The sequence below is a fragment of the Mus caroli genome, unplaced genomic scaffold, assembly GCF_978045245.1.
Source record: "Mus caroli unplaced genomic scaffold, Mus_caroli_1 scaffold_12, whole genome shotgun sequence".
NCBI classification, from domain to species: domain Eukaryota; kingdom Metazoa; phylum Chordata; class Mammalia; order Rodentia; family Muridae; genus Mus; species Mus caroli.
The window spans coordinates 49117333-49143523 of record NW_028227267.1 but is presented as its reverse complement, the minus strand read 5'-3'; the positions used below and the strand labels follow the sequence as shown (position 1 = coordinate 49143523).

The following is a 26191-nucleotide window of genomic DNA, read 5'->3' as shown; positions in this document are numbered from 1 at the left end:
CTTAAGGAGCCCCAGTTTTTGTTCAGCTTCTGCTGTCACTTCAAACACTGTGCCAACTCCCAGAGAGCACAGAAATACTTTCCCGAATCGTCTGGTTGTAAGGCTGAAATGACAAGGCTGATGGAGTTGAGTGATTTCTGGAAGACTACAGAATAGCGGCCGCTCCTCTCTTTTGCAGTAGAAGAAGACGTTTGTCGAATAAGGAAAACCATCTCTCCACTAAGAAGGTGCTTGTACCAGAAAAGATGGTATAAGACCTGACTTGTCTCATATGAACAGTCCAGGGTGAGTTCTTCGCCCTCCTGCCTGCTTGCTGTTGACCAGACCTGAATCACTTTCTGGGCCACATTAGATCCTGTAGAGCAATCAAAAGAAAGAATTAAAAGCTTAGCCTGTGACAGTGTGAACAAAACACTTTTGGAATTGGGCATTTTAAAACCCAAAGACAAAGCTGACTAAATACACATTGTGCTGGTTTCTCTCCAGTCCCTCTTCCCCCTCATGTCTGTAGGAACTGCCACATGCCTGTCAATGCTTCCTGTTTATATCCTTAGTTATTCATGATGCATTCATACCAGAGAAAGCCAAGGACACCAGCACACAGAGCAGGCTGTGAGGAGACATGTGACACACGGTCCTCTGCATGCGTGTGTCTGCTCTGCCTCAGCTCAGAGATCAGTGTCTAAGTGCCTGACACATGCACTGCCTGCATTCTTATGTAGCACCCCAAACAGGAAGTGGGGTTTTCTAAGACCATAGGCCACAAATTCTATGTAGAGAGAGAAAAGGTGGAGCTTACCACAGCCTTTTACTTACTTCCTTGTCTTCCTTGTTAGATAAAGGAGGCAGCACTTAGAAGGGAGCATGGGAAAAACCATGCTGAGGACGTAGCAGCTTTACCCACATGGGTATTATTCAGTGGGATAATGTTAGGACCCTAAGTTAAATTCATCATGAACCATGTGAGATAAGTAATGTACTTACAGGTCATTCTCAGATGTTTTCGTCTCTACATCAATTTGCTAATAAAGGTTAACAAAGAAAAAGTCCTCACAAGTCCATGCATCTCCCCCAGGAAACACCAGGATCTGGAATAGTCTTCTTCCCTTAAAGAGTGATAGGATTTGTTTAAATTCTGCAATTAACAAAGGTAGTTCTAAACTGTGTAGTAAAGTGCAGTCCATTAGAATTCCAGAAGATCCCTGTCTGCTTAAGTTATGTAACATTGTAACAGGAATAAAATAATAGTCTTTGGAGGTCTAGGAGAAACTCATTGTGTCAGTTCCCTTCTGTAGACCATGAGAACCTACCTGTGGATCACCAGTGGCCACAAGAGAATCTAGATGTCGTAGAGGGCACCAGCAGTTCCAGATATGGAAAGCAAAGGCAGAAATAGTCAAGGGTTTCACAAGTTGGTCAGTATAGTTGAGTCGGTGACATTCGGGTTCAGTGAGTGTCTATTCCCACACCAAATAAAGAGGTGGACAGTAATAGAAGATAGCAAATGTTAACCATGAGCACTGGTTCACACACACACACACACACACACACACACACACACACACACACACAGAGATGCAGAGACAGACAGACAGAAGACACAGGGACACAGAGCAGAGACACAGAGATAGACAGACAGAGAGACACAAACAGAGACAAAGGACAATAACTAAAAACCCCATTTTTACAAACATGGATTAACTTTTAAAAGTCTAACATTAGGATACATTCAGAAGATGGTTCTTGTACTTATGAAAGACCCACAACGTGAGGACTCCCCCATGTTCTGACTCAGGAGAGGCAACACCCCAAAATCACCCACAAGAAACGATCTTGCTGCAACTGCAAGAGGATTTTTATTCAAGAGCGCTCTCGGGCCCATGGTCATACACCACGCAGGGGTAGAGGACCATGGTGCCCCGAGTAGCTGAGTAAGGGGGTATTTAAAGGAAGAAACCACAACTCAAGGAGGTGGGGAGGGCGTTGTTGGAAAATACCAAAAATACCAGTTAAGAGTCACAAGGAATTGCAAAGTCACAAGTGTCAGGTTATCTCTCAAGACAGTTTTTAAGAGCCCCTAACAATCTAAGAGCCCCTAAAGATAGAACATTTGCATTGCAGGTTCCAATAATGGTCAGGGTGCCATTCTTTGAATGAACACTCTTTGAACCTAGGAAGCTGGTGGGTGAGGAATGTCGCTATCTGTTTTATGACCAGCACCTGGAGCACTAAGCCACAAAAGCCACACTCCCAAGCCTGGGCCCAAAAGCCTCGAATTTTGCTATACTTTTTCACTTACATAGAGAACTCTGCATGTTACATGTCCTGAGTTTCTATACCATTTCCCCCAATTATCACTTGTTGAATTCTGTTTCTTTTTAGTTTACACAATGGTCATTGATAAGCTTTCCAAGTCTCTCTCTGATTCAAGTCTATTACATGTGCATGATGCAAATAACCTGCACTTATGGCGATGTTAATGCCATGTGAGTTGGTGGTTGGATTTTTATTGTCATTTAGAATGTAGTTCATAATCTTTCACTTGCTATCCCAATGGATGAAATAACTCAAAAGGGAATCAAAAGAGAAAATACAAACAAGGTCTCTGAAAGAGCTGCACGTCTCTCTATGAGATCAAATGACCTATAATCAAGCACATCAGGGACTATTATCTGGTATCTGGGGTATATTCCTCTGTCCATTTCACTGCTGAGAGCTGAGAGCACGTGCTCTGGACTGCAGTCTCTGTATGTTGTGTCTGGCCAGTAGATCACAACTTGGGTTCTAGCCTGGAAAGGCATTTTGGAAACCTGGAAGAGAAGAGGGGCTGGGCTGTGTGAGATAAGGAAGGAACCAAGACAAAGGTCTCTGTTTAAGGTTTAATTTTTACTATTCTGGCACTCCGTTATGAAGGAAGGAGGAGGGGCCCAATTCCCGCCAAATAATCTTGGGGTCCAGTAGCAGGGTGATCACGTGATGGCTTCGGAACAGCAAAGCAGCAGGTTCCAGCAGTGGGCATGGCAGAACGATTGAGCTATTGAGCAGGGAAGCCCCATCCAGGTGTAAACAGTGGAACCATTAAGGCTGGGGGAGGGGAGGCTACATCTCCTCCCTGTTGTTAATAAAAAGAAAAAGAAAAAAGGAAAGGCTGGCCTGAGGCAAAAAATTTATCTATGTTCAATAGTTCTGCCTGAATTTTTAGGGCTAAAGAAAAAAACCTGTCTCCGTGGGATTCCCTAACTTTTCTTTTGGTAAACCGTATCTGGATAAGACTGTCCTTTCTATCCTAGTAAACAACTAACAGAAAAGCCCTGAGCAGTTGGCTCTGACTTTATAATGCTAATTAGTGCTGGATAGGTAACTTCCTAGTTGAATTTTAAGTAGGGCGTTGGAACCCTGACTGAACAAATTTGAAATGCACTCTATTAAGAATAACACTGAGTTAGTATTCCTCCACATTTTGGATGACAGACCAACTCTGTAGTACAAGGCCAATTGGCTTTTTTTTTTAATTTTTAATATTTTTATTACATATTTTCCTCAGTTACATTTCCAATGCTATCCCAAAAGTCCCCCATAGCGCCCCCCACTTCCCTACCCACCCATCCCCATTCTTTTGGCCCTGGCATTCCCCTCTATTGGGGCATATAAAGTTTGCAAGTCCAATGGGCCTCTCTTTCCAGTGATGGCCGACTAGGCCATCTTTCGATACATATGCAGCTAGAGACAAGAGCTCCGGGGTTCTGGTTAGTACACTGCTAAAGAGTTACAAATCCTTAAAGAAAAACAGCCAATTGGCTTTTTTAGGGTGGGAGGCAGTGAAGGGCTTGCCCTTCCAACAGTAAGGTCTCCACTATAGTTAGCAGGAGACCATGGGAGCCACAGCAGCCTGGGGAGCTCAGGATGGCACAGCTCTGCCCCTGCTCTCCTTCTCCACAGAGCAGGTGGATGCTCTCCTGTCACATAGCCACAGCCTCTGAGATGTGTCTTTGGAGTACATTGGGTTTGAGTCCTGGGCTGGACAATCAGTCTCATTCTAAATGCTGCTTTGTCTTTCCTTGTGAATTATTGACAGACAATACTTCCTAGTGAAAATAAAGCTTAAGGTTGGTAGAGAGATAGCTCAACAGGGAAAAGCACTTGCTGCTAATGATAAAGGCAGCACTCTCAGTGCCCAGGACCCATTTGACAAGCCAGTGTCCTGCAAAACCTGCAACTCCAGCTTTGAGGGATTGGACACAACCTACTGGCCTTCACATGCATGCATGTGTACCTATACACAAGTCTGTGTATACTCACACATACATACACAAACAAAAATAAAATCTATTAAAAACAATAAAACTTAAAATTTAAGGAATCATAAAAACAAATCAGCTATTCAGGAAAATTGGGATAATGGTGCACTTAATTTAGAAGTGGGAAAGTAGGTCAATAAAGAAAGAGAGGAGAGAAAATAAATGCGGAGAGCCTGCCCCAGCTGGAATTGGTTGAGTAGAACATAGCATTGGTTGCCGACCAAAAGACTGGTGCTCCCTGGCCTTGCATGACACTTAACAGTTTCTTACTGTTCTGTGCTTCATTAGGTGCTGAAGACTTAACTTTGTCTTCTTATTCTGTGATAAAAACTTAAATCTTTATTACTGTTCTGTGCTTGATTAAGCACCGAGGAATCTTAATACTTTATCTTATTATTTACTTTATAATTCTCTGTTCTTGCATAAGTGCTGGAAAACTTAACTCTAACTTTATACTTTATAATTCTCTGTGTTTAAACAAATGTTAGAAAACTTAACTCTTACTTTATAAACGTATTTTATAATCCTCTGGCAATTAATATATGCTGTATAGCAGTGGAGGATTAAGTAAAAATGCCCTTTGTTCTTTTCTTGCTTACCTGGAAGCCCAGCTCCTTGGTAGCCAGGCTAGAGGGAGGTTTGGGACAATTAGATTTTAGTTGAGTCAGGAAAAGAAAGTCATATTCACAGAAAGAAGTTTTTTATATAAGCAAATGTGCATGGACATACACATTCATACATGCATTCATACATGACCAAACACGTCGGGCCTGATCACTTGTTTCATCAACTCCACATGTATTCATGCATACTTACATGCACACACCTATCCTTAAATGTGCATATATCTATTTAGTGGACAGAGCAAAAGCCCCATGAATAAGCTCCATAGAGCAAGTGCCAGTTGCACTTGAAAGAACTCACTCATTCTGGATGAAAAATAAGCTTCAACCTTTATTGCTTAAAGAAAGAAAAAACTTTTTTTTTTTTTTTGAGTGTGAAAAAGCCCTGTCCTTGTCAGTGAGAAGAAACTTGCTGTTAAGGAAAAACACCTGTCTCATGGTAAGAAGAAACCTGTCTTCTCTCTGCTCGCTCTGTTCACGCTGCTGTGTTCTGCTGCCCAGCTTTGCTCTGCTCTGCTCTGCTCTGCTCTGCTCTGCTCTGCTCTGCTCTGCTCTGCTCTGCTTCTGCTCTGCTTCTCCTCTGCTTCTCCTCTGCTTCTTCTCTTGTTGCTATCATTCCCAGTTCTTGTTAATTTGCAGGATATGTGATTCCATGGTATCCTAATTCTCTTATTTTCAAAAGTTCATAAGTTCAAACATAAATTCAAATCATAAATTAAATAAGAATGAACAACAGAGATGTTTACATGTGTTTCCATTAAGACTAGTTATCTAATTAAACATCCATTATCTGTTAGTAACTCACAGGTTCATTAAGAGTTTAAAACAATAATTCTTATGTCCAAGCACGATTTTGTCAAGAGGCAAATCATGTGCCTAGTGTCTCATTATGTCACAGGATTAGACACTGTCCTTATATAACTGTTATCTTAATCTGATCTGAGATGTTTAAGATTGTGAGTTTAGGGCCAAATAGCAAATTCATGACTCTGAGTTTATTGTTAGGGTGTTTTCAAGATTTTATTTAGAAATAGCTGAGAGTAGTTAATGGACAATAGTTTATATTAATTTACATAGATAGTTGGTTTTCAAAAAACATGAGAAATTCACAGAATGTGATGTTTGATGTCATGTATTCACTTGTTGTTAAGACAAGTCTGCTCCTGACAGATTTCCCTGTCTTGGATTCAAAGAAGAAATTAAGCATCTATGAGTTGCTCCTGTTGTGGTGAGACAGCCACTAGGCAAGACTTGCCTCATTTCATCTACAGACATAATACTGCCTAAAGAAAGAAGCTTGATTCTGCCAAGACAGAGTAGGCTAGTCCTTAATATCCTGTTTCTCTAAACTCTGTCAGATGTTCATGGGCCAGAAGGCTGAAGACTGATGCTCCAACATGTTGAATTAAGGGACTGTCCAGGTGATCAGCGGTCTCTATAAATTGGCTAAGTTTTGGAAGCTGTCTTGGGCTTCCTATATATTTTCAGTTAATATCAGTTGTTCTTGGATTTCTGATAAGGTTGAAAAACTAGATGGTCTCCTAGCCAACCCAGGTTATTACTTTGAGAGGAACAGATTTGAGAGGATGGTTTTCAGATGGCACTCATAACTTGATGGTAACCAACACATCTCTGATTGGACTTGAAAGCTCACTAAGGAAGAGGAAAATGAGAGGTCCTTTTGTTGTTCTGTGCATAGCCATAAAGACTGTAGCTGATTTTATTTGAAAAAAATTTACATTCAAAATTATATTTTGTTCATCAATAATATACAAATATGACGTCACTTCTCTAGTGAAGGTTTTGTGTTTTCATTATGTAAGTAAATTGAATTCTTTCCTCGATGATGTCATTTGTGTTGTAGACACATATGCATCCTTGTGAAGGCCTCCTGGTTTACATGGATTTCTTGAAGGTAGATGTGGATTTGAGAGGCAAAACAATAGGAAGTAGAAGAAGTTAGTGGTCATGTAAATCACCGCTTCCTTGGTCTTCAGAGGAAATTAAGATAAAAGAAAATTCTATGTGATTTCTACCCCAGAAGTCAAAGTCAAGATCTCCTGACCCTGGGTTGTAACATTCACTCATTAACAACATTATTGACAAGAGAGTAGGTAGATGGGGCCTTTATAATTCATAGCTGGTACAAACCAACCACACAGAGAACTATTTGTACAACCACTCAGAAGAGCAATTCATTTAAACTAGTTAAACACAACTAGAAGTTCAGCTGGTTTTGAGGAACAAGGAGACTGGAGAAAAGCAAGCCATGACTTTACCTTGGACTGTCACCAGCCTGAATGAGTCTAACCACTATATCCACTGTTCCTAGAAATGAAAACTCCCCCTGTATCTCTGCCAGGCTCAGCCCACAGCAGGGCTTTGCTGGAGCCTCAGCTGCAGGTTTGGGTCTGGGCTGCAGGTGCCTGGAGAGCACTGTGCACTTGCTGCACAGAAGTAGGTGGCTGAGTCTCCAGGCTGAGAGTCTGCGATGTGCAAGGAGAGCTTTTTCTCCCTTTTATTGAAGAAGATTGTGAATCGTCCATCTTCCTTTTTATCAGACACTGAAAGTATGGCTATCAGGAATACAGGGCTTTCCCCAGGGAACTGCTGGTACCATGGGAAGTAGTCAAAATTACTGTTCTCATAACTGCAGTTCAGAATTGCGGTCTCTCCTTCCCAGACTGTCAGAGACTGGGGACTTTGTCTCACCTGCTGCTGGTCACGTTTCTCCTTCTGCTGGCCACTCACCCCTGTGTAGAGAAATAGCAACTGTTGTTAGGTTCCCAGGAATGTACTTCCTGCTTAGATACCATGACTTGCCTGGTGCCCCAAGTCTCTCATGCCTCCACATTAATCCCACATTCTCGGATTTCTCCTTCATAACTCACCAGCTAGGTGAAGGCCTAGGAGTAAACATGATGCTGTCAGAATCTTGTCCATTCCTCCTAGACTGAAGCTTGGGGGAACTCAGGTGGCCTTTTGTCTCCCATAGAACACTGACTCCAACTTCACAGGCACCTCAGCTCTTTGAGCAGGCTCCACCCTTCACAGACACTTTGTCTGAAGCTCTTTCTGACATATGAAGCACTTCCTGTTCTGTTCAAACTTATGCTGAAAGCAGAGTCCTGAGAATCAGAAACCTTGTCATTATAATTCTGCCATCACATATTGTTGGTAAAATTTTGTGTTGATATAGCCACCAAGTATAGCAGTGTGGATTCTCTGAAAGAAAGAGAGAGAGAGAGAGAGAGAGAGAGAGAGAGAGAGAGAGAGAGAGAGAGAGAGAGAGAAGGGGGGAGGGAGGGAGGGAGGGAGGAAGGAAGGAAGGAAGGAAGGAAGGAAGGAAGGAAGTAAGAAAAGGAGGACCAATGATCCAGCTAATCTAATACCATTTAGGGGAATTGAGATCACCATATAAAAGTCAGCATATAAACACATACGTGTGTATGTATGTTTATTATAGCACTATTCACTGTTGCTAAGATGTAACCTAGTCAGACAATGAATGAGCAATACATTATATCTGAAACAACATAGTAATACTCAGCCGGAAGGAAATATGAACTTAGGCCATGTATAGAAAAATGAATGTTATTGAGGGATGTGATGTTAAAAGTAAAGTAAAGCAGATGTGTAGAGGCCTACAATACATGTGTTCTCAAGCATAAAAACAAAAAGAAAATGAAAGAAGGGGAAAAGGAAAGAAAAGATGATCTGAAAATAAAAGTTAGACAAAAGAGTAAGGAGGAGGGTCACTTGGAGGGGGAGAAGAGAGTACAGCAGAAAGGGCCAGCAAGGTGAATATGGGGAAATCACTACAAATGCATATAATAGACTGTTACTACAAACCTACTAGCCTGTACAATTAATGTATGCTAATAATTAGGATATTTATGATTAAGAAAGGATGACTTTTTCTCCATTCTAGAAGTTTACACACACACACACACACAGACAGACACACACACACACACGTACATTAAACAACTTACAATTGAGTTATTATATATGGGGCATGAATAGGCCTACCAGACTCCACAAGCTAGTGAACAAACAGGCAGTGGCAAGAATGGGTTACTTTGTTTGGTGTTTGAGTAAATTTTCTATCTATGAGTAAGATAAATATAATGGCCAGAAGCTACTGAGAGAGGGAATTAAAATTTGTTCCATTTATATTCTAATCATCGTCCACCTCAGAAGAAAGTCAAGTCAGGAATTCAACCTGGAATAGTGGCAGGAAACAGAGGGATGAAAGCTGCTCACTGCCTTGCTCCCCTTGGCTTGCTCATCTTATTTTACTTTATACAACACAGGACTTCCTGCACAGGGGTGACAATGCCCACAGTGGGCCGAGCCTTCCCACATCAATAATTAATGAAGAAATGTCCGAAGATGTGCCTCCAAACCAGTAAGACAAATAAAATTGTTTGATTGAGGCTCCCTTTCCCTGGGTATCTCTTAGTTTGTGTCAAGTTGATAAAAATTAATCATCACAGCTTACCACTTGTCAACCAGACACCTAAAAACAGTATTATTTAACCTTAATCTTTATTTACTTGTTGATTCCTCAAGATCTCATTTTTGGAACACAACATAAAAAATTATAAAATTTAAAAATCTGTCTTTTAAAAATTTCAAAGACTTTAACATTTAAAGTCTTCTACCATTGGGTTCCTATAAAATCCAAAATAAGTTAGAAACTTCTTAATCCAAGTGGTAAGAACAAGGGCACTCTTAAACAAAGCAAAGTCCTGGTGCCTAGCCTTAGCTTCTTCCCATGTTCCCTTCAGTCCTGCAGCTTCCGCTCTGCAAAACCTGTATCATATGTGAGACTCTTACACATTGCCAAGTTGGGATTACAGATTAAAGTGAAGCCCTGACCTCCCAAACCATAGTTTCTATGTGTGGAAATTTAGGAGATAATTCCCAGAAGATTGAGTTCAGTTAATCTAATTCATTATAGCTGATTCTTTAGCCACAGCTCATCAAGGTCAATTGTTCCAATAAAACACAGGTTTCATATCCAGATTATTAATTCAAAACATCTCATCAATTGTCCTGATCACAGTTTTTTTTCATTTATCTTAAGCTCCATAAACTAAGCCCCATTGTTTGTCCTTCATTCAATCATTCCAGAGATTAATGAAAATCTCAACCCTCATTAGAGAAACTAATTACAATAACTTATGATTAATGCTGTGTCCCACTATTGGCCCATATGCAAAGAATAAGAGTCTGTGGAATGGTCAGCCCTAATGACACATCTGTATCACATCCTCTCCTTCCAAAGTTCAGGGATCATTGTCGCATTAAAAGCAGAAGTGTCAGAGGCAGAGGTGGTCGATGACTATAAGTAAACAGTGTCTTCTCGGTATAGCAGGAAAGCTGCACAGATGAAGTCACACCTTTAGTGACAGCCTGCACAAGGCCTGTGCAAGGTCAAGGCAGACAAAATCCTAGCATGGACAGTCGACATAAGCATGAATACAGCAAGTACACTTAACCACTGAGCCATTTCTTCATGTCCAGAGGCTGGTTTGTTTTTTGCAATTGTTAATCATATATACTGAAGATTACAATCAATTACAGTGTTCCATTACCAGCTATGGTTATGAACCAGATGACCAAAGAAAATACATGTTCCTTTCTCTTCAGGGAATTTAAATTTTGTTATAATTGTTCACATGTATCCCCATTTTACATCCTCTTACAAGTGATAAGTTTAAATTAATTTAAAGTTCGTTGTAACTTTATAAAATAAAGACCAGGTTAACTAAATGTATCTAAGAATGTACCTGTGGAAAACAAATTAGAAGTTAGTAGGATGATACACCCTGGAACGTCTATGGTCTTCAGATGGGTGAGAGAGAACAGAAAATACTCTGCAACCTGCACAGGATGCACACCTTCAAGAATGCAGAATTTTGACTGCTCTCAGCATGAGCCTACATAAGCATTTAGTAGCTTCCTCATATTTAATTTCACAGGTGAAATATAAATATTAAAATCAGTTTGGCTTTATATGTTGATATCAAGGAGGCATCGAGTGGAAGTGAAGAATAAATGAAACAGCATCTGCTTAAGCAGAGAGTCTCTGTGCTATAAAATATAGAAGTTAACATTATATAAGAAAGTGAGAAATTTGATGTATATATGACATTATCACAGGTCTACTCAAAGAATAACAACATCACAGCCAACAGCAGACTATGATCTATGTAGCACAATGTCTCCAAGGATGGACTGACGATGTAGTCCATTTAATACAGTGCACCTCTAATCGCCAGCACATATAACCTAAGCATGGTGCACATATTTGTAATCCCAGCTCATGGAAGTTAGCCTCAGGAAGATCATAAATTGAAAGACATTTTAGCTATGTGACAAGGTTGAGGTCAATATTGATACCTGAAAGTTTCTCAAAAAGAGGATGAGGATGAGGACAAGGGTGAGGGTGAGGGTGAGGACGAGGGTGAGGACGAGGGTGAGGATGAGGGTGAGGACGAGGATGAGGATGGCAACAAGGAGAAATCTATCCAAACAGGTTATATACTTCAACACCCTAGGGCGTGTTTTGGTTTTTGTTTTGTTTTTACAATTTTGTGTCTTCTTTTTCCTTACCCCTTTCAGCCAGACTTCTATCCAACATCCATCATCTATGGGGGATATATTCCATGATTCCCTTGAATGTTTCAAATCACAATCACAAATAGTGCTGAACCAAACACACACACACACACACACACACACACACACACACACACACACACACTATGCCCCCCCAGGGGGCATACATATGCATCTACAAAAACTTTAGCCTTTGCACATGAGTGAAGCACATGTGTCTGTTCTCTGGCAAATTTAAATTGCAACACCAACCAGTACTATGATACTGAAGAGTCCTTATGCTGACACAGATGGCTGCTCAGTGAAAACAGGCTGATGACCTGGGCAGCAGGAAGACGCTGAACAAAGAAGCCCACGGGTGAGGGGTTTCTGATACAAACTGGAAGAATGGATGGTTTAAAACAAATATCAATGGCAAGGGATTTCTGATACTACATTGAACAAGGGGTGTCTTAAAACAAACAAACTATTTACCTATGAAGTTTCTTTGGTTAATCCAGCCTTTAGATGGTTCCAGTCAGGACTTCAAATGCTTCCACTAGCTTTCTTAAAACTAACCATTTTTTCTAACTTTTTTGCCCCCCAAAAGAAATTCTTTGTCCCAGTTCAGCAGGAAGTAATTATAAGAAAATTGCCATCCCAATCTTTTAAGCTGGTTTGTCTGGTTTTGGTTACTTTATAAAGTATAAATATATTGTCACTTAAAAAGATAATTTACAGGCTGGTGAGATGGCTCAGAGGATAAGAGCACTGATTGCTCTTCTGAAGGTCCTGAGTTCAAATCCCAGCAACCAATGGTGGCTCACAACCATCTGTAATGAGATCTGAAGACGCCCTCTTCTGTAGCGTCTGAAGACAGCTATAATGTACTTACACATAATAAATAAATAAATCTTTAAAAAAAAGATAATTTACAAATAATTAAGTTCTGGACTGGGAGGAAACAAAATAGAGAGGTAAGATTTGAGGGGTTTTATACTTTCTTTCCTCTTCTTTATCATTCTTTCTTTCTTATGTAAAGAGATAGGGGTTGAAAAGAATAAAGAGAAATATAGTAATATAAGAAATTACAAAAATGGACCTAGATAATTAATTTTATTCTTAAACAAAGCATTTTATAGCCATAATCTTACTTTGATAGAGATCTTTATATTTTGAAGCAAAATTGAAATTACATTCTGTTACATTGATACAGAATTTTGGATATTGATACAGATTTAAGATTTTCATTGGTATAAATCTTTGTATATTGATATAAATTTTAAAATTAAATTTGTTACTCTTAGATAGGTATTGTGCCTATGCAATTTATTTAAGAATACAAGGCTTAGATGCAGTTCTTTTAATAGTTGCTATTCTAAACTTTAAGATAATTAAATAATGCAAGTTAATAGTCAAATAGTCAAATTCATGTTTATATCAGGTTATAATTTAGTTAATTACAATAAAATGTTTTCAAATAATAAATAGCTAAAAATAATCAATGTTTGATGATCCGGTTATGCTATTTATAGATAGATGGTCTTCAAAAGCACCAGAGACCCACAGAATATGGCATTTAATGTTATTTCATTATTCAAAGATCTTTTTTTTTTTTTTTTTTTTTGGTTTTTCGAGACAGGGTTTCTCTGTATAGCCCTGGCTGTCCTGGCACTCACTTTGTAGACCAGGCTGGCCTCGAACTCAGAAATCCGCCTGCCTCTGCCTCCCGAGTGCTGGGATTAAAGGCGTGCGCCACCACGCCCGGCTTTATTCAAAGATCTTTTGACTATGAGACATGTCTGCTCCTGACAGTACCCCCATTCCACTTCAAGGAAGGTGATGAGCATCAATACTTCCACCTGGAGTTGCCTAGATTGTGGCAAGCTAGCCACTGGGGGCGGGGGAAATACCCTAACTTCATCTGCAGAGAAAAGGCTGCCCAAAAAAGGACAAATGGACATAAGATTGTCACTATTAAGCTCTTCCAAGACAGGGTAAGTTAGTCCTTCATAATTCCTGCTTCACTTAAGGTCTGTCAGATGTTCTGGGCCAGAAGGCTGAAGCTAGATGCTCCAATGTTATAAGGAATGTTGGGGACTATCCAGGTGGTCACCTGTCTCTATCATTTCTAAAGTTTTGCAAGCTTTGTCTTTATTCTTCCTGCATACTCAGGTAGTATTTTATTCCTTCTCAAATCTCTGATGGAATTGAAGACTAGTTAGAGTCTCACAATTGAACTTAAGTTGATTAGCTTCAAGGAAAGTGTTCTAGATTTGAAAAGATGCTTTTAAGATAGTGATACAAATTAAAAGAGAAGAGAATTTGGGTACAGAATATTAGACTTATTGAGATAGACTAGATGGTTAAGTACCTCATCTATGTTACAAAATATAGATTGGACTTTTAAATGTAATTCATACCTAATAATTTTCATAATTGTTTCAAAAAAGCCCCTACTATGTATTGTTTGTCACTATAAGAGAAAGAGCCTTATTAATTGAACAAAAAGGGGGAAATGTAGTGGATTGGCCTGATGCTTGTATTCTAATGTTAATTTGGGGCTCCCAAGACTGGCTGCCCCTGAGATGAAAGAGTCTGTATGTAGATGCTGAGTGACCCTTCCTCCAAGTTATTTTTGATTGTTAAATAAAGATGCCAACAGCCAATATCTGAGCAGAAAAGGCATAGGTGGGATTTAGGTTTCACATGCTTGGGATCAGAGAAGGACCATGAGGAGGAAGAAGAGTACAGGAAGAGGAAGGACAAGCTGCCATGGGTTAGGAGTCAAAACAGCATGGCCCTCTGGGCTGGCCAAATGTAGTTAAGAGCAGCCCCAGTCTACAACCACCATAAGATGCCCCATAAGAGCTGTCAAAAATGGCTGTACTATAACCCCTCAGCTACAGCTCTCACAGGAGCTGTCCACAGTGGCGTATCTTCTCTCCTGCCTCACCCTATGACCTTCTTGAAATGCCATCACAGTAGCTGTCCTACAGGTGCTGTCCACAGTAACAGCACCTGTTTTCCAACCTCATTGAGCAACATACAAAGATGGAACCTCAGCCAAAGCCATCTGAGGCTAAGAAGAACTTCCCAACCTACCCCATGGGCCCGATGCAGGGAAAGGGGGTTAAAAAAAGCCACCAATCCTCAGGCAGGAAAAACCCACCAATTCCTGATCACAAATAACTACCAATTTCTGAGATCCACAACCTCATGACTTGAATCCCAACAACCTTCAATCTGGAAATCTCTGTCCTGGAAAGCTCTATCCCCTAAGAAATCCTATATAAGAGCTGCTCTTTGTCCAGTTCCCCAATGTCTGCTCTTGAGAGCAGAGGCAGCCACTCCTGGATTTGACCCTCCACACCCTTGACCCAATAAATCTCTTTACTGAATTTTGCTGCCTGGTGTGACTGTCTCATCAGAAGAAGCCAAGAAGCAATAAAGGAAAAAAGGGAAGAAGCAAAGAAGTGGAACAGAGCCGACGCTCCTGAGCTCCTCATCGCGGTTGGAGATGCCCTCCCCTGTCATCTGTAATTGGCTCTTCTTAGGAGGCTTCTTCTCAGAGCTGTGCTGTTCCAGAGCTCCCATGTCCCAGTATGCCCTTCCCTTGTGACACTGTCACATCTCAGAGATGTGTGATTTCTGGGCTCTCATGTATCTGGATTTCCTTCCATTGGGATACCTTATCCCTTCAGTGATGTGTGGTTTCTGGGTTTCCAAGTCCCAGGCTACCCTTCCATCTGAGAAGAAACACAGCTCTAGCCTTGAAGGATAGCATACATTTTCATGGTGTTCACTTACAAATTCCTATTTGTCAACATTATGGGCCCAGAATAAACAGATATAATATAGATAAATAATTACATAGATGTATGAATTTCCTCTCTAAGTAAACTTAGGCAACTTAGAAAACAATTCTTTAATAATTTTAAATAATTTTAAATTCTAGTGTACTGAGAAGTATGTGGGATGAGCCAGAGCCTTCAGCTGCTCTGAAGCAGCACTGCCCTCCTGTGGCCATATAGGAAGGTCTTCACTCAGTTTCCTGTGCTTAATGGTCCAGGCCTTTAGACATTAAATATTTTTCTAGGGACAATATTGTTGAGGTGGAGAGAGATTTTGTCTATGCTAATGTCAGCTATAGGATGGTTTTCTTTCCTCCCCTTCCAGCCTTTTCTCCATGTACCATCATGAGTCTCTATCTTTCTATATTGCCTAAAGCCACTTCCTTCTTGAAAATGAGAGAAGCTACTCATAAGAAATGAAAAAAATGAGAATGTTCATTACCTGCAATAGAACTTTATATAATAAGCAAATGGCTGCATTTGACATGAGTTATACTTTTTGACCACTTATTTAGACCACTGGTACACATGGCGATTATTAAGTCACAAACATTCTTTTTCACTAAAATATTTATCTTTTAGTTTTTGAGATTATAACATAATCACATAATCCATCCTTCCTGTCATCTGTCCAAAACCTTCCATATATTTCTCCTTGCTGGTTTTAAAAGTTATGGCTTCTTTCATTAATCATTGTTATATATGTATGTATATACATATTTATTCCTAAATAAATAAATAAATACAATCAGTTCAATCTAGATAATGTTACTTGTATGTATGTTGTCAGGATTGATTAATCAGTATTGGATAACCAATTGGTGTGCTCATCTCACAGAAAGACTATTTCCCCACCATCAGCATTCTTGGTTTCCAGTAGGTCATTGTCTAGAACAAGAGACTGTGCTTTTCCTATCCACTTTAGCATGTCTGTGGCTGTTGCATTTCAGCTCACCTTGGTGGGTCTTCATCTGTGTAGCTTCCAAACTTCCCAGGAGACACAATTATGCAGCAACACCCTGACCCTCTGGCTCTTGCCATCTTTCCTCCTGTCTTCTTCAGTGTTTCCTGAGCCTTAGCAGGAGGAGGGGTTGTACTATGGGCACACCCACTATGACTAGGCTCCACAGCACTGCACCTTGATTTGTTGTGGCTTTCTGCACTGGCCTCCATCTTCTAGTAAAGTCATGGAGACCCTACAACCACTACTGTACTAAACCAAACAATCCCTAACTGCATTCTAAGTATTTGTCCTTATCCCACACATGTTCATTTAGACAGTCTGCTCATTTTGCTCATTATAGGAGTCAATCATTCGCTTTTATTGAGTTGTAAGAACACTTTTTAGATATTCTATTTAAAGTTACTTGAAATATGTGTACATATTGTTTAAATAACAATATTTTTGAGTACTTTTTCATACTCCCTGGTCTATTTTCTTAAAGATATTCAGATCTCTACTGAAAAAAATTCAAAGTAATGATGCATAAAGTTAATAAATGAACGCTAACCCTCAATAATGAATTAGAAGATTCAAAAACTCACTGTGGGTGACACTGTTCTGTGGGAAAGTGGTTCTGGGTTGTAAGGAAGCTAATTAGGGATAATTCTGCGAGTGAGTTACCAACAGCCTTCCTGCATGGTTTCTGTTTGAATCTCTTGTTTGAGTTCCTGCCTTAATTAGCACCAATGTTGAACTATGACCTGGAAGTGAAAGCTAAATAAATCTGATCACCTTCGAGGGTGCTTTTACTCAGTGTTTTATCCCAGCAGCAGAAAGGCGACGAGAGCAAGCAGCTATCTGTGCATTCTGTATCTTACACGGTTCAATGTTTTTGCTGTGGCTGCGGTTTTATTTCTCCTCACTAACCCTGACTCTGTCTACAGCAGTTCTACCTGGAAGCCTGCCTTTGCCTCCATTCCATTTTCTCCTCAACATTTATGAGTTCTGCACACTGTGGCTTAAATGATCATGTTGATTCTATCCTCCCATCAGCTTCTCTGCTAGTTCTAACATAGACATTTATGCTTTGAGAGGGTGTATGCATGGAGCAATGAAGATAAAGACCAATGTCCTGACCCTACCAGGACAAAAGCTCACCTGAAGTTACAACTCTACCAATACAGGAAAGGTGTATTTAAACCAGACAGATAGTCTTTGTGGCTTCCTGAGGTCTTGTGACTGCAAAGGGCCACGCCCACCCAGCTGAAGGTTTGTGTGCGGGCTGCAGGTGTGTGGGGAGCACTGTGGATCCATAGCACAGAGATAAGTGCCTGAGTCTGTGATCTGGGAGGAGGAAATGTGTAAAGAGCTGCGACGTTCTTTAATGACTGTTGTGGATGTCAGTCTCCCATTCTGCTTTGTCCCAGAAGGATTGTAGAACAGTCTGACGAGGCTTCCTTCAGGACGTTGGTAAAACCACTGCACACTGTTCAAAGATGTGGAAAAGTTACACTGAAGCTCTGCGTTCTCCCCCTCCTGCAGAACCAAGGACACGGGACTCTGCTGCACTTGCTGTCCTTTCACCCCTGATTAGAAACAGAGAAAGAGACACAGATGGCTGTCACTGCAGTGTCCATAGAGCCCTGAGCACACTCAGGTCCTCTGAGAAGGTGGGAGCTCTGCAGGACTCCTGAGCTGCTCTCCCCACCCCTCCATGTGCTGAGCCAGATCCTCTCAGGTGCCCTGAATGCAGACACTCAGACTCACAGCAAACCTGGATGTACAGAAGGCCCAGCAGAGAGCACAGCAGCCTCTTCATGGTGCTTGTGTGGCTGCTGGAGACAGAAGCAAGTAACCAGCCCCTGGGCTGTGGTGTCGGGGTGGCTGTTGAAGTGTCCCCTACTTCTTCTGCAACCAGTCAGCTCCACCCAGGAACCCAGCCTGGCCACACCCTGCTGAGTTCCCTCCCAGCCTTCAGAGCCTGAAGCTCCTCCCAAATCAGACCTACCCAGAGCCTGGGTGGAGAACAGTGAGGGGAGAGGAGCATTCTGAGATGACCCTTGGTTTGTATGGAGTTAGGAAACCATGAGAGAAAGAGGACTATGTCATCCCAAGAGAATGTGCCTCAGCTGTGTACAGAGCCTGGAAATCTCAGTAAAAAAACAAAAAACATCAAAGAACAGGTTTATGTTCTAAAAACTAAAGACCTTTTATTGGAGCCTCAAAGATGGCTTAGCAGTTAAGGGTATTTTTTTTCCTAGAGGCCTTAGCTCCCTTGCTAGCATCCACATCAGGTGACTCACAGCAGCCTGTCACTCCAGGTCCAGGGAATCAGATGCAGTCTGCGGTCCTCTTCAGAACCTGTACAGGGGTATCAGATGTTTACACAGACTCACACTCATATGCATTACCAAAAAAGAAAAGTCTTCACCTATGAAATAATTTAAGTGAGATCATTGCAGTAGAAAAAGAACCAGGAACACAAAGATATAGCCAAGTGCAATGGTTTCCTGGCTTTGCAATGCATTTTAAAGTGTCGGACACTCCTGCAACAGTCACAATGTGTTCTAAATGCTGTATAAAAATTAGGACTCCATAAGAAAGAAGTGCACTGAAGAAAACTAATGTAGGAGCGCTGCATTCCAGAGTGACAGGGAGGCAGCCCTGGTGTCCTGACTGCAGGAAACACTGTGCTACGCAGAGGACTGCATTGTAAAGCTTTACCATAAAAAGACTGGATGAGAAATAAGACTAGTGATAAAAAACCAACTACATAATCTGATCCAAAACAGCTTACAGCCCACCTCATGCCCTCTGAGTCTGTCACGGTCTCAAACAGTATTAGAACAATCAATGATTTCTACTTTGATCAGAATCCTCTAGCATAATTGGGGTAAAATTTCCCTCTTGGATAAAAGTGTTATTTCTCAAGAATCAGATCATTCCAACTATAAACAAGTAATTGGCAACTAAGATCTATCCCATAGAAATGATCTATCCCATAGGAATGAAGTACTTGCCAAGGTACTACTTTCTCTGTACTGTTGTCTTTGTAAAACATGCCGATTCCCTGAAAGTGCCTGAGGTTGGGACCCTGGTCTCTTACTCTGCAAGCCTCAGGTTGTGTCCAGCTCTGCCCTTGTGACTTGAGGCAGAGGAACACTCAGCTCCCTCGGTCCCATTGTCAGGGGATCCTCAGGTGGGACAGTTTTCGTCCTTCCTGACTCAGTCTGAAAGTCCTCCATGGTAGAGACAGGATGATTTCCTGGGGAAAGCTTCCGGAGCTGCTGGGGACCCAAGTGAGGGTGTCACACAAGGACCCTGAGGGACAGGGATGAGCAGCTGCCCCTCAGCTCCAGAGCAGCTGTTGCACATGCACAGATGCAGCCATCAGGCTGGGGGGTCCCTGACCTCTGCATCCTCCTGTAGCCTCAGTGCTGTGTGGGGAGCCCAGTAATAGGAGGCTCTCTGTTCAGAGTGAAGCCACACAGTGTTCTTTCTGTGAAGATGGACTGAAGCAGAGTGACACTCACAGGGCTGTCCAAGCTTCAGGATGCACAGCAAGGTCACCAAGATGAGCAGGAAGCAGCTCACTCCTTCCTGAGAGATTCCCAGGAAGCAAATGAAGCCTGAAGAGTAGGAGAGGTAGACAGAGCTTGCTCTGAGCAAGGAGGTTTAGATACCTTCATCCTAATAACATTGGAGAGACAATGAGGAAGAGACACTTTCTCTCCCTTGGCCTGTGTCTGACATCTGGGTAAAATATGTGCTGTCAGAACATACTGAGGCAGTGGAAGAGGTTTTAAAAAACAATTTAATAAATTCGTATAAGAACATAATGTATTCAGACCAAATCCACCACCACCCTGCTCCTGCTACAACTCCTCTCAGAACCCACTGTATACCATTCCCCCTGACAAAGCCAGGAAACTAGAAAATAGGGCATTGGTGGAAAAAAAAAGTTAAGAGTACAAGATAGGATAGTAGAACGCAGATAGTTTAACGTCAAAGGGAGCATGGAGAGGGCAGTGTAAGCAGAGAGCAGAGCAGGATGGCAGTGTAAGGCTAAGACAGAGGTTTGAGTGAGTTTATTCTAATCAGTGAAAAAGCCATTTATGTTTTAGAAGGTGTCAGTTGGAGGCCCAATAAAGACATAGGAAGTTCCCAACTGCAGTGGGCTTTGCACTGTCCTTGTTGCCTTCTCAGGGTGAATTCCAAGGGTTTCTGATCATGGGCAGAGAAAGGTTTATGCTAAGTGTCAAAAGTTGTGAGTTTTTAAATAGAAGAGTATAGGGTTATGAACTGGAATGGGGAAAATATTTTAGAGTGATAAAATTTCAGCATCTTTACACATTGTGAAATAAGAGCCAGAATCACAGAATTTAGACACTGAGCGGTTACTGGAGTTCTACACAATGTCATCAAAATGCCTGAGAAAAAGATGTGGTTGATGTTTCTGAGAATATTGCAGGTGCATTACAGTACAAAGAGTGAACTAAGTATAGGCTTGAATAAACATTGTGAAAGTGCATAAAAAACATAAACAACAACAATAACAACAAAAAAGCCCACCCCGTTGGGGAGCAAGGGGGGGGGAGAGTATACGGGGTTTTGAGGATAGCATTTGAAATGTAAAGGAAGAAAAATCTAATAAAAAGAAAGAAAGAAAATAGGAATAATACATTTTAAATTTGGCAACACATCTAAGCTAACATTTCTCAAAAGAGGTAACACAAAAGACTAACAGAAAAAAGAAAAAAGAAAAAAAAAATGCCCACCACAGACAATCTCCATTTCAATGAACTCAAATTCAAATTCAACAGAAATCAAGTTTATGAGAGCCTCGATTCAGTCCCTTGTCTTTTCTTATAAACTACAAGATAATTCAGGAGTGTCACCTGCCATATTCTAGGCCCTGCCCACAGGAGGAGATTATGCAGTGCATGGACACCAGGGGGCAGGAGACATGAGTGTCATCTTCCAATTCCACTACCACAAGTCTCTCTAGCAGTTATTCTGAGGGTTAACTTGTCCAAATAACTAACTCTCTCTCTCTCTCTCTCTCTCTCTCTCTCTCTCTCTCTCTCTCTCTCTCTCTCTCTCATGTCTGTGTGTCTATATTATCAATCAAAATATCAAAATAAGGTCATTGAGGATCTTAATAGGTCCATTCTGTGAGGCAATTTTATGCCAAAGGCAGCACACAAAGTACAGAGTCCTCCTCAGGCCGATCAGAGAGAGCTCAGTGTGGTAGCCGTGAACAGTGAGAGCAGAAAAGCTTATTAGAAGCAGGGAGGAGGGGAGATACAGATTCCAACACCAGACACTGCCTGGAAACAAACCAACTTGATTTGAGTTAAGGAACCAGGAAGCAAGTGCTCACAATGTAAGCAGTGTTAGCTAGAGGCTGACAAACCAGGATGGCCGCACCTATGTGCACAGTGAACAGACTATGGGTCACATGAATATGGCCAACTCAGCCATGCATCCTAGCCGGGTCCAAAACATGTTTACAGCCACTTCACCACCACCTGGTGATTGTAATTGAGAGGTATTTGGTGAAAGACAGTCTTCAAAATGTTTTACTTTTTAAACACAATTTAGAACATAACATCATGTCACCTGTTCTCTTCTTAGATCTGCAGTCTATTGTATAGGGAAACTGGAGCCTATGACTCATTAATCCTATATTAAATATTCTTCCAGTTACAAGAAAATATTTTGGATAATGTATTGCCTATATGTTCTAAAAAGAAAACCTTACTATAATAATTTATCATATTAACACTCATTATGATTTTAAATGCATAAGTCCAGTTTTGGAGAAATTAAGTAAATTCATTAAACAACAATCTCAGTGTCAGGCATTGGAGTTATTGTTAAGGGAGGCCCCAGAATTATCCAAAACAACACAGGCTATTGTCATTGTTCCTGGTTGCCCAGTATAACTAGATGGTAAGATTCTGTGGCTAAAGGCACCACATTCTACTGCTGCATGACAGAGAAGTCAACCTTGAACTGACTGGGGAAATGTCCTCCTTGCTGACTAGCTGTCATAGTGCTGGAAGGTCCTATGCAGCCTGCTGGGGAAGAAAGGACAGCAATACTATTCATCTGTGGTGGACCCTGCATGCTACAATACTCAACTTCCAAATATTATGTGCCCAAGGGTGCTCAATAGTGGCCTGACTTCTACAAAATAATCACGGCTTTCTGATTGTATTTAAAGCCTACCCCATAGGAGGGAACTCATGCCTAGTAGTATAACATGGCCCAAAACCCCATGGTTCAGAGGTCATAGTCCCTAGGGGGAAAATACTATTGTTATTTCGATAAATGACTGAATCAAAGTAATCGCTTCTAAGTGTGTGTTTATACTCACAGATTATTGCTAGTCTCAACTTTGGTTGGAGTATGTCTTTCAAGAACTTACTCTAACAGTGGCTTTCCATGCTGCTTTGTTCGAAGTACCACTAGTCTTAGATATCCTTTCCCCACATTCCTTCCTCTGCCCTGCCCTCTCATTATCACACATTTAAATTCTGCCTGTTCCAGTTTCCCACTAATTGAAGGTTTTTTTGTTTTGTTCTGTTTTTCTGTTTGTTTGTTTTTTATATTTCACCTTCCTCCAAAGATCACCCCTTGCATCATGACCTCGTACTGATTACCTAACATCTATAAAGATTCCAAATAAAAAACACAATGACAAAGCTCATCTGACAGATTATGTTCTGTGCTGTACCATTAGAAGTAGATTTGGGAAACAAATTTGCAGATCTTGGTTCCAGGACTCCTCTGAACTTAGGAACTTAGTCTGCATAGGTGAGAGTGTGCACCACAGAAGCTGACAGCTTCTGGGACAGGCGGGAGCCACAGAGCCTCTGAGGCAGTGCCCTTTTCCGGCCCCAGACATTCAGCCACCCTCCCGGCCAGAGGACAGCTGTCTGCCCGGCTCGGGAGCCCTTTGCCTCAGGAGCAGCGGGAGCCATCTTGGTTCAGGGACTCCAGCGAACTTAGGAACTTAGTCTGCACAGGTGAGAGTGTGCACCACAGAAGCAGACAGCTTCTGTGACCTGCCAAAGCAACATAGTTTCTGGGAAAGGTCCTCTTTTGGGCCTTCATCTTTGGCCAGGAGGAGGTCCAAACACCAGATATCTGTGCACCTTCCCTGTAAGAGGAGAGCTTGCCAGCAGAGAGTGCTCTGACCACTGAAACTCAGAGGAGAGAGCCTGTCTCCCAGGTCTGCTGATAGACAGTAACAGAATCACCAGAAAAACAATCTCTAAACAGAGACAACTATAACAGCTAACTCCAGAGATTACCAGATGGCGAAGGGTAAACGTAAGATACTTACTAACAGAAACCAAGACCACTCACCATCATCAGAACCCAGCACTCCCACTTTGCCCAGTCCAGGGCACCCCAACACACCCGAAAAGCTAGACCCGGATTTAAAAGCATATCTCATGATGATGGTAGAGGATGACAAGAAGGACTTTAATAACTCACTTAAAGAAATACAGGAGAACACTGCTAAAGAGTTACAAGTCCTTAAAGAAAAACAGGAAATAGAGCCAAACAGGTAGAAGTCCAAAAAGAAAAACAAGAAAACCCATCCAAACAGGTGATGGAAATGAACAAAACCATACTAGACCTAAAAAGGGAAGTAGACACAATAAAGAAAACCCAAACTGAGGCAACATTAGAGATAGAAACACTAGGAAAGAAATCTGGAATCATAGATGCGAACATCAGCAACAGAATACAAGAGATGGAAGAGAGAATCTCAGGTGCAGAAGATTCCATAGAGAACATCGGCACAACAATCAAAGAAAATACAAAATGCAAAAGGATCCTAACTCAAAACATCCAGGAAATACAGGACACAATGAGAAAACCAAACCTATGAATAATAGGAGTGGATGAGAATGAAGATTTTCAACTTAAAGGACCAGTAAATATCTTCAACAAAATTATAGAAGAAAACTTCCCAAATCTAAAGAAAGAGATGCCCATGAATATACAGGAAGCCTACAGAACTCCAAATAGACTGGACCAGAAAAGAAATTCCTCCCGACACATAATAATCAGAACAACAAATGCACTAAATAAAGATAGAATACTAAAAGCAGTAGGGAAAAAGGTCAAGTAACTTATAAAGGCAAGCCTATCAGAATTACACCAGATTTTACACCAGAGACTATGAAAGCCAGAAGAGCCTGGGGAGATGTTATACAGACACTAAGAGAACACAAATGCCAGCACAGGCTACTATACCCAGCCAAACTCTCAATTACCATAGATGGAGAATCCAAAGTATTCCACGACAAAACCAAATTCACACATATTCTTTCCAAGAATCCAGCCCTTCAAAGGATAATAACAGAAAAAATCCAATACAAGGATGGGAACAACACCCTAGAAAAAACAAGAAGGTAATCCCTCAACAAACCTAAAAGAAGACAGCCACAAGAACAGAATGCCAACTTTAACAACTAAAATAAAAGTAAGCAACAATTACTTTCCCTTAATATCTCTTAATATCAATGGACTCAACTCCCCAATAAAAAGACATAGACTAACAAACTGGCTACACAAACAAGACCCAACATTTTGCTGCTTACAGGAAACTCATCTCAGATAAAAAGATAGACACTACCTCAGAATGAAAGGCTGGAAAACAATTTTCCAAGCAAATGGTATGAAGAAACAAGCTGGAGAAGCCATTCTAATATCTAGTAAGATTGACTTCCAACCCAAAGTCATCAAAAAAGACAAGGAGGGCCACTTTATACTCATCAAAGGTAAAATCCTCCAAGAGGAACTATCAATTCTGAATATGTATGCTCCAAATACAAGGGCAGCCACATTCATTAAAGAAACTTTAGTAAAGCTCAAAGCACACATTGCACCTCACACAATAATAGTGGGAGACTTCAACACACCACTTTCACCAATGGACAGATCATGGAAACAGAAACTAAACAGGGACATAGTGAAACTGACAGAAGTTCTGAAACAAATGGATCTGACAGATATCTACAGAACATTTTATCCTAAAACAAAAGGATATACCTTCTTTTCAGATCCTCATGGTACCTTCTCCAAAATTGACCACATGATTGGTCACAAAACAAGCCTCAACAGATACAAAAATATTGAAATTGTCCCATGCATCCTATCAGATCACCATGGACTAAGGCTGATCTTCAATAACAAAATAAATAATAGAAAGCCAACATTCATGTGGAAACTGAACAACACTCTTCTCAATGTTACCTTGGTCTAGGAAGGAATAAAGAAAGAAATTAAGGACTTTTTAGAGTTCAATGAAAATGAAGCCACAACATACCCAAATTTATGGGACACAAAGAAAGCATTTCTAAGAGGGAAACTCATAGCTCTGAGTGCCTCAAAAAGAAACTACAGAGAGCACGCATTAGCAGGTTGACAGCACACCTAAAATCTCTAGAACAAAAGGAAGCAAATTCACCCAAGAGGAGTAGATGGCAGGAAATAATCAAACTCAGGGGGGAAATCAACCAAGTGGAAACAAGAAGAACTATTCAAAGAATCAACCAAACGAGGAGGTGGTTCTTTGGGAAAATCAACAAGATAGACAAACCGTTAGCCAGACTCACTAGAGGGCACAGGAAAAGCATTCTAATTAACAAAATCAGAAATGAAAAGGGAGACATAACAACAGATCCTGAAGAAATCCAAAAAACACCATCAGATCCTTCTACAAAAGGCTATGCTCAACAAAACTGGAGAACCTGAATGAAATGGAGAAGTTTCTAGACAAATACCAGGTACCAAAGTTGAATCAAGATCAGGTTAATGATCTAAACAGCCCTATATCCC

The 26191-nt window shown here is 41.0% G+C and overlaps 1 gene segment (V, D, J or C); it reads right to left on the bottom strand.

Moving 5' to 3' along the window:
* Positions 1–7285: 7285 nt before the first annotated feature.
* LOC147001866 (T cell receptor alpha variable 23/delta variable 6-like) lies at positions 7286–7864 on the bottom strand. The segment is given in 2 exon segments: positions 7286–7674; positions 7813–7864. Coding segments are annotated over 2 exon segments (441 nt in total).
* Positions 7865–26191: the final 18327 nt, after the last annotated feature.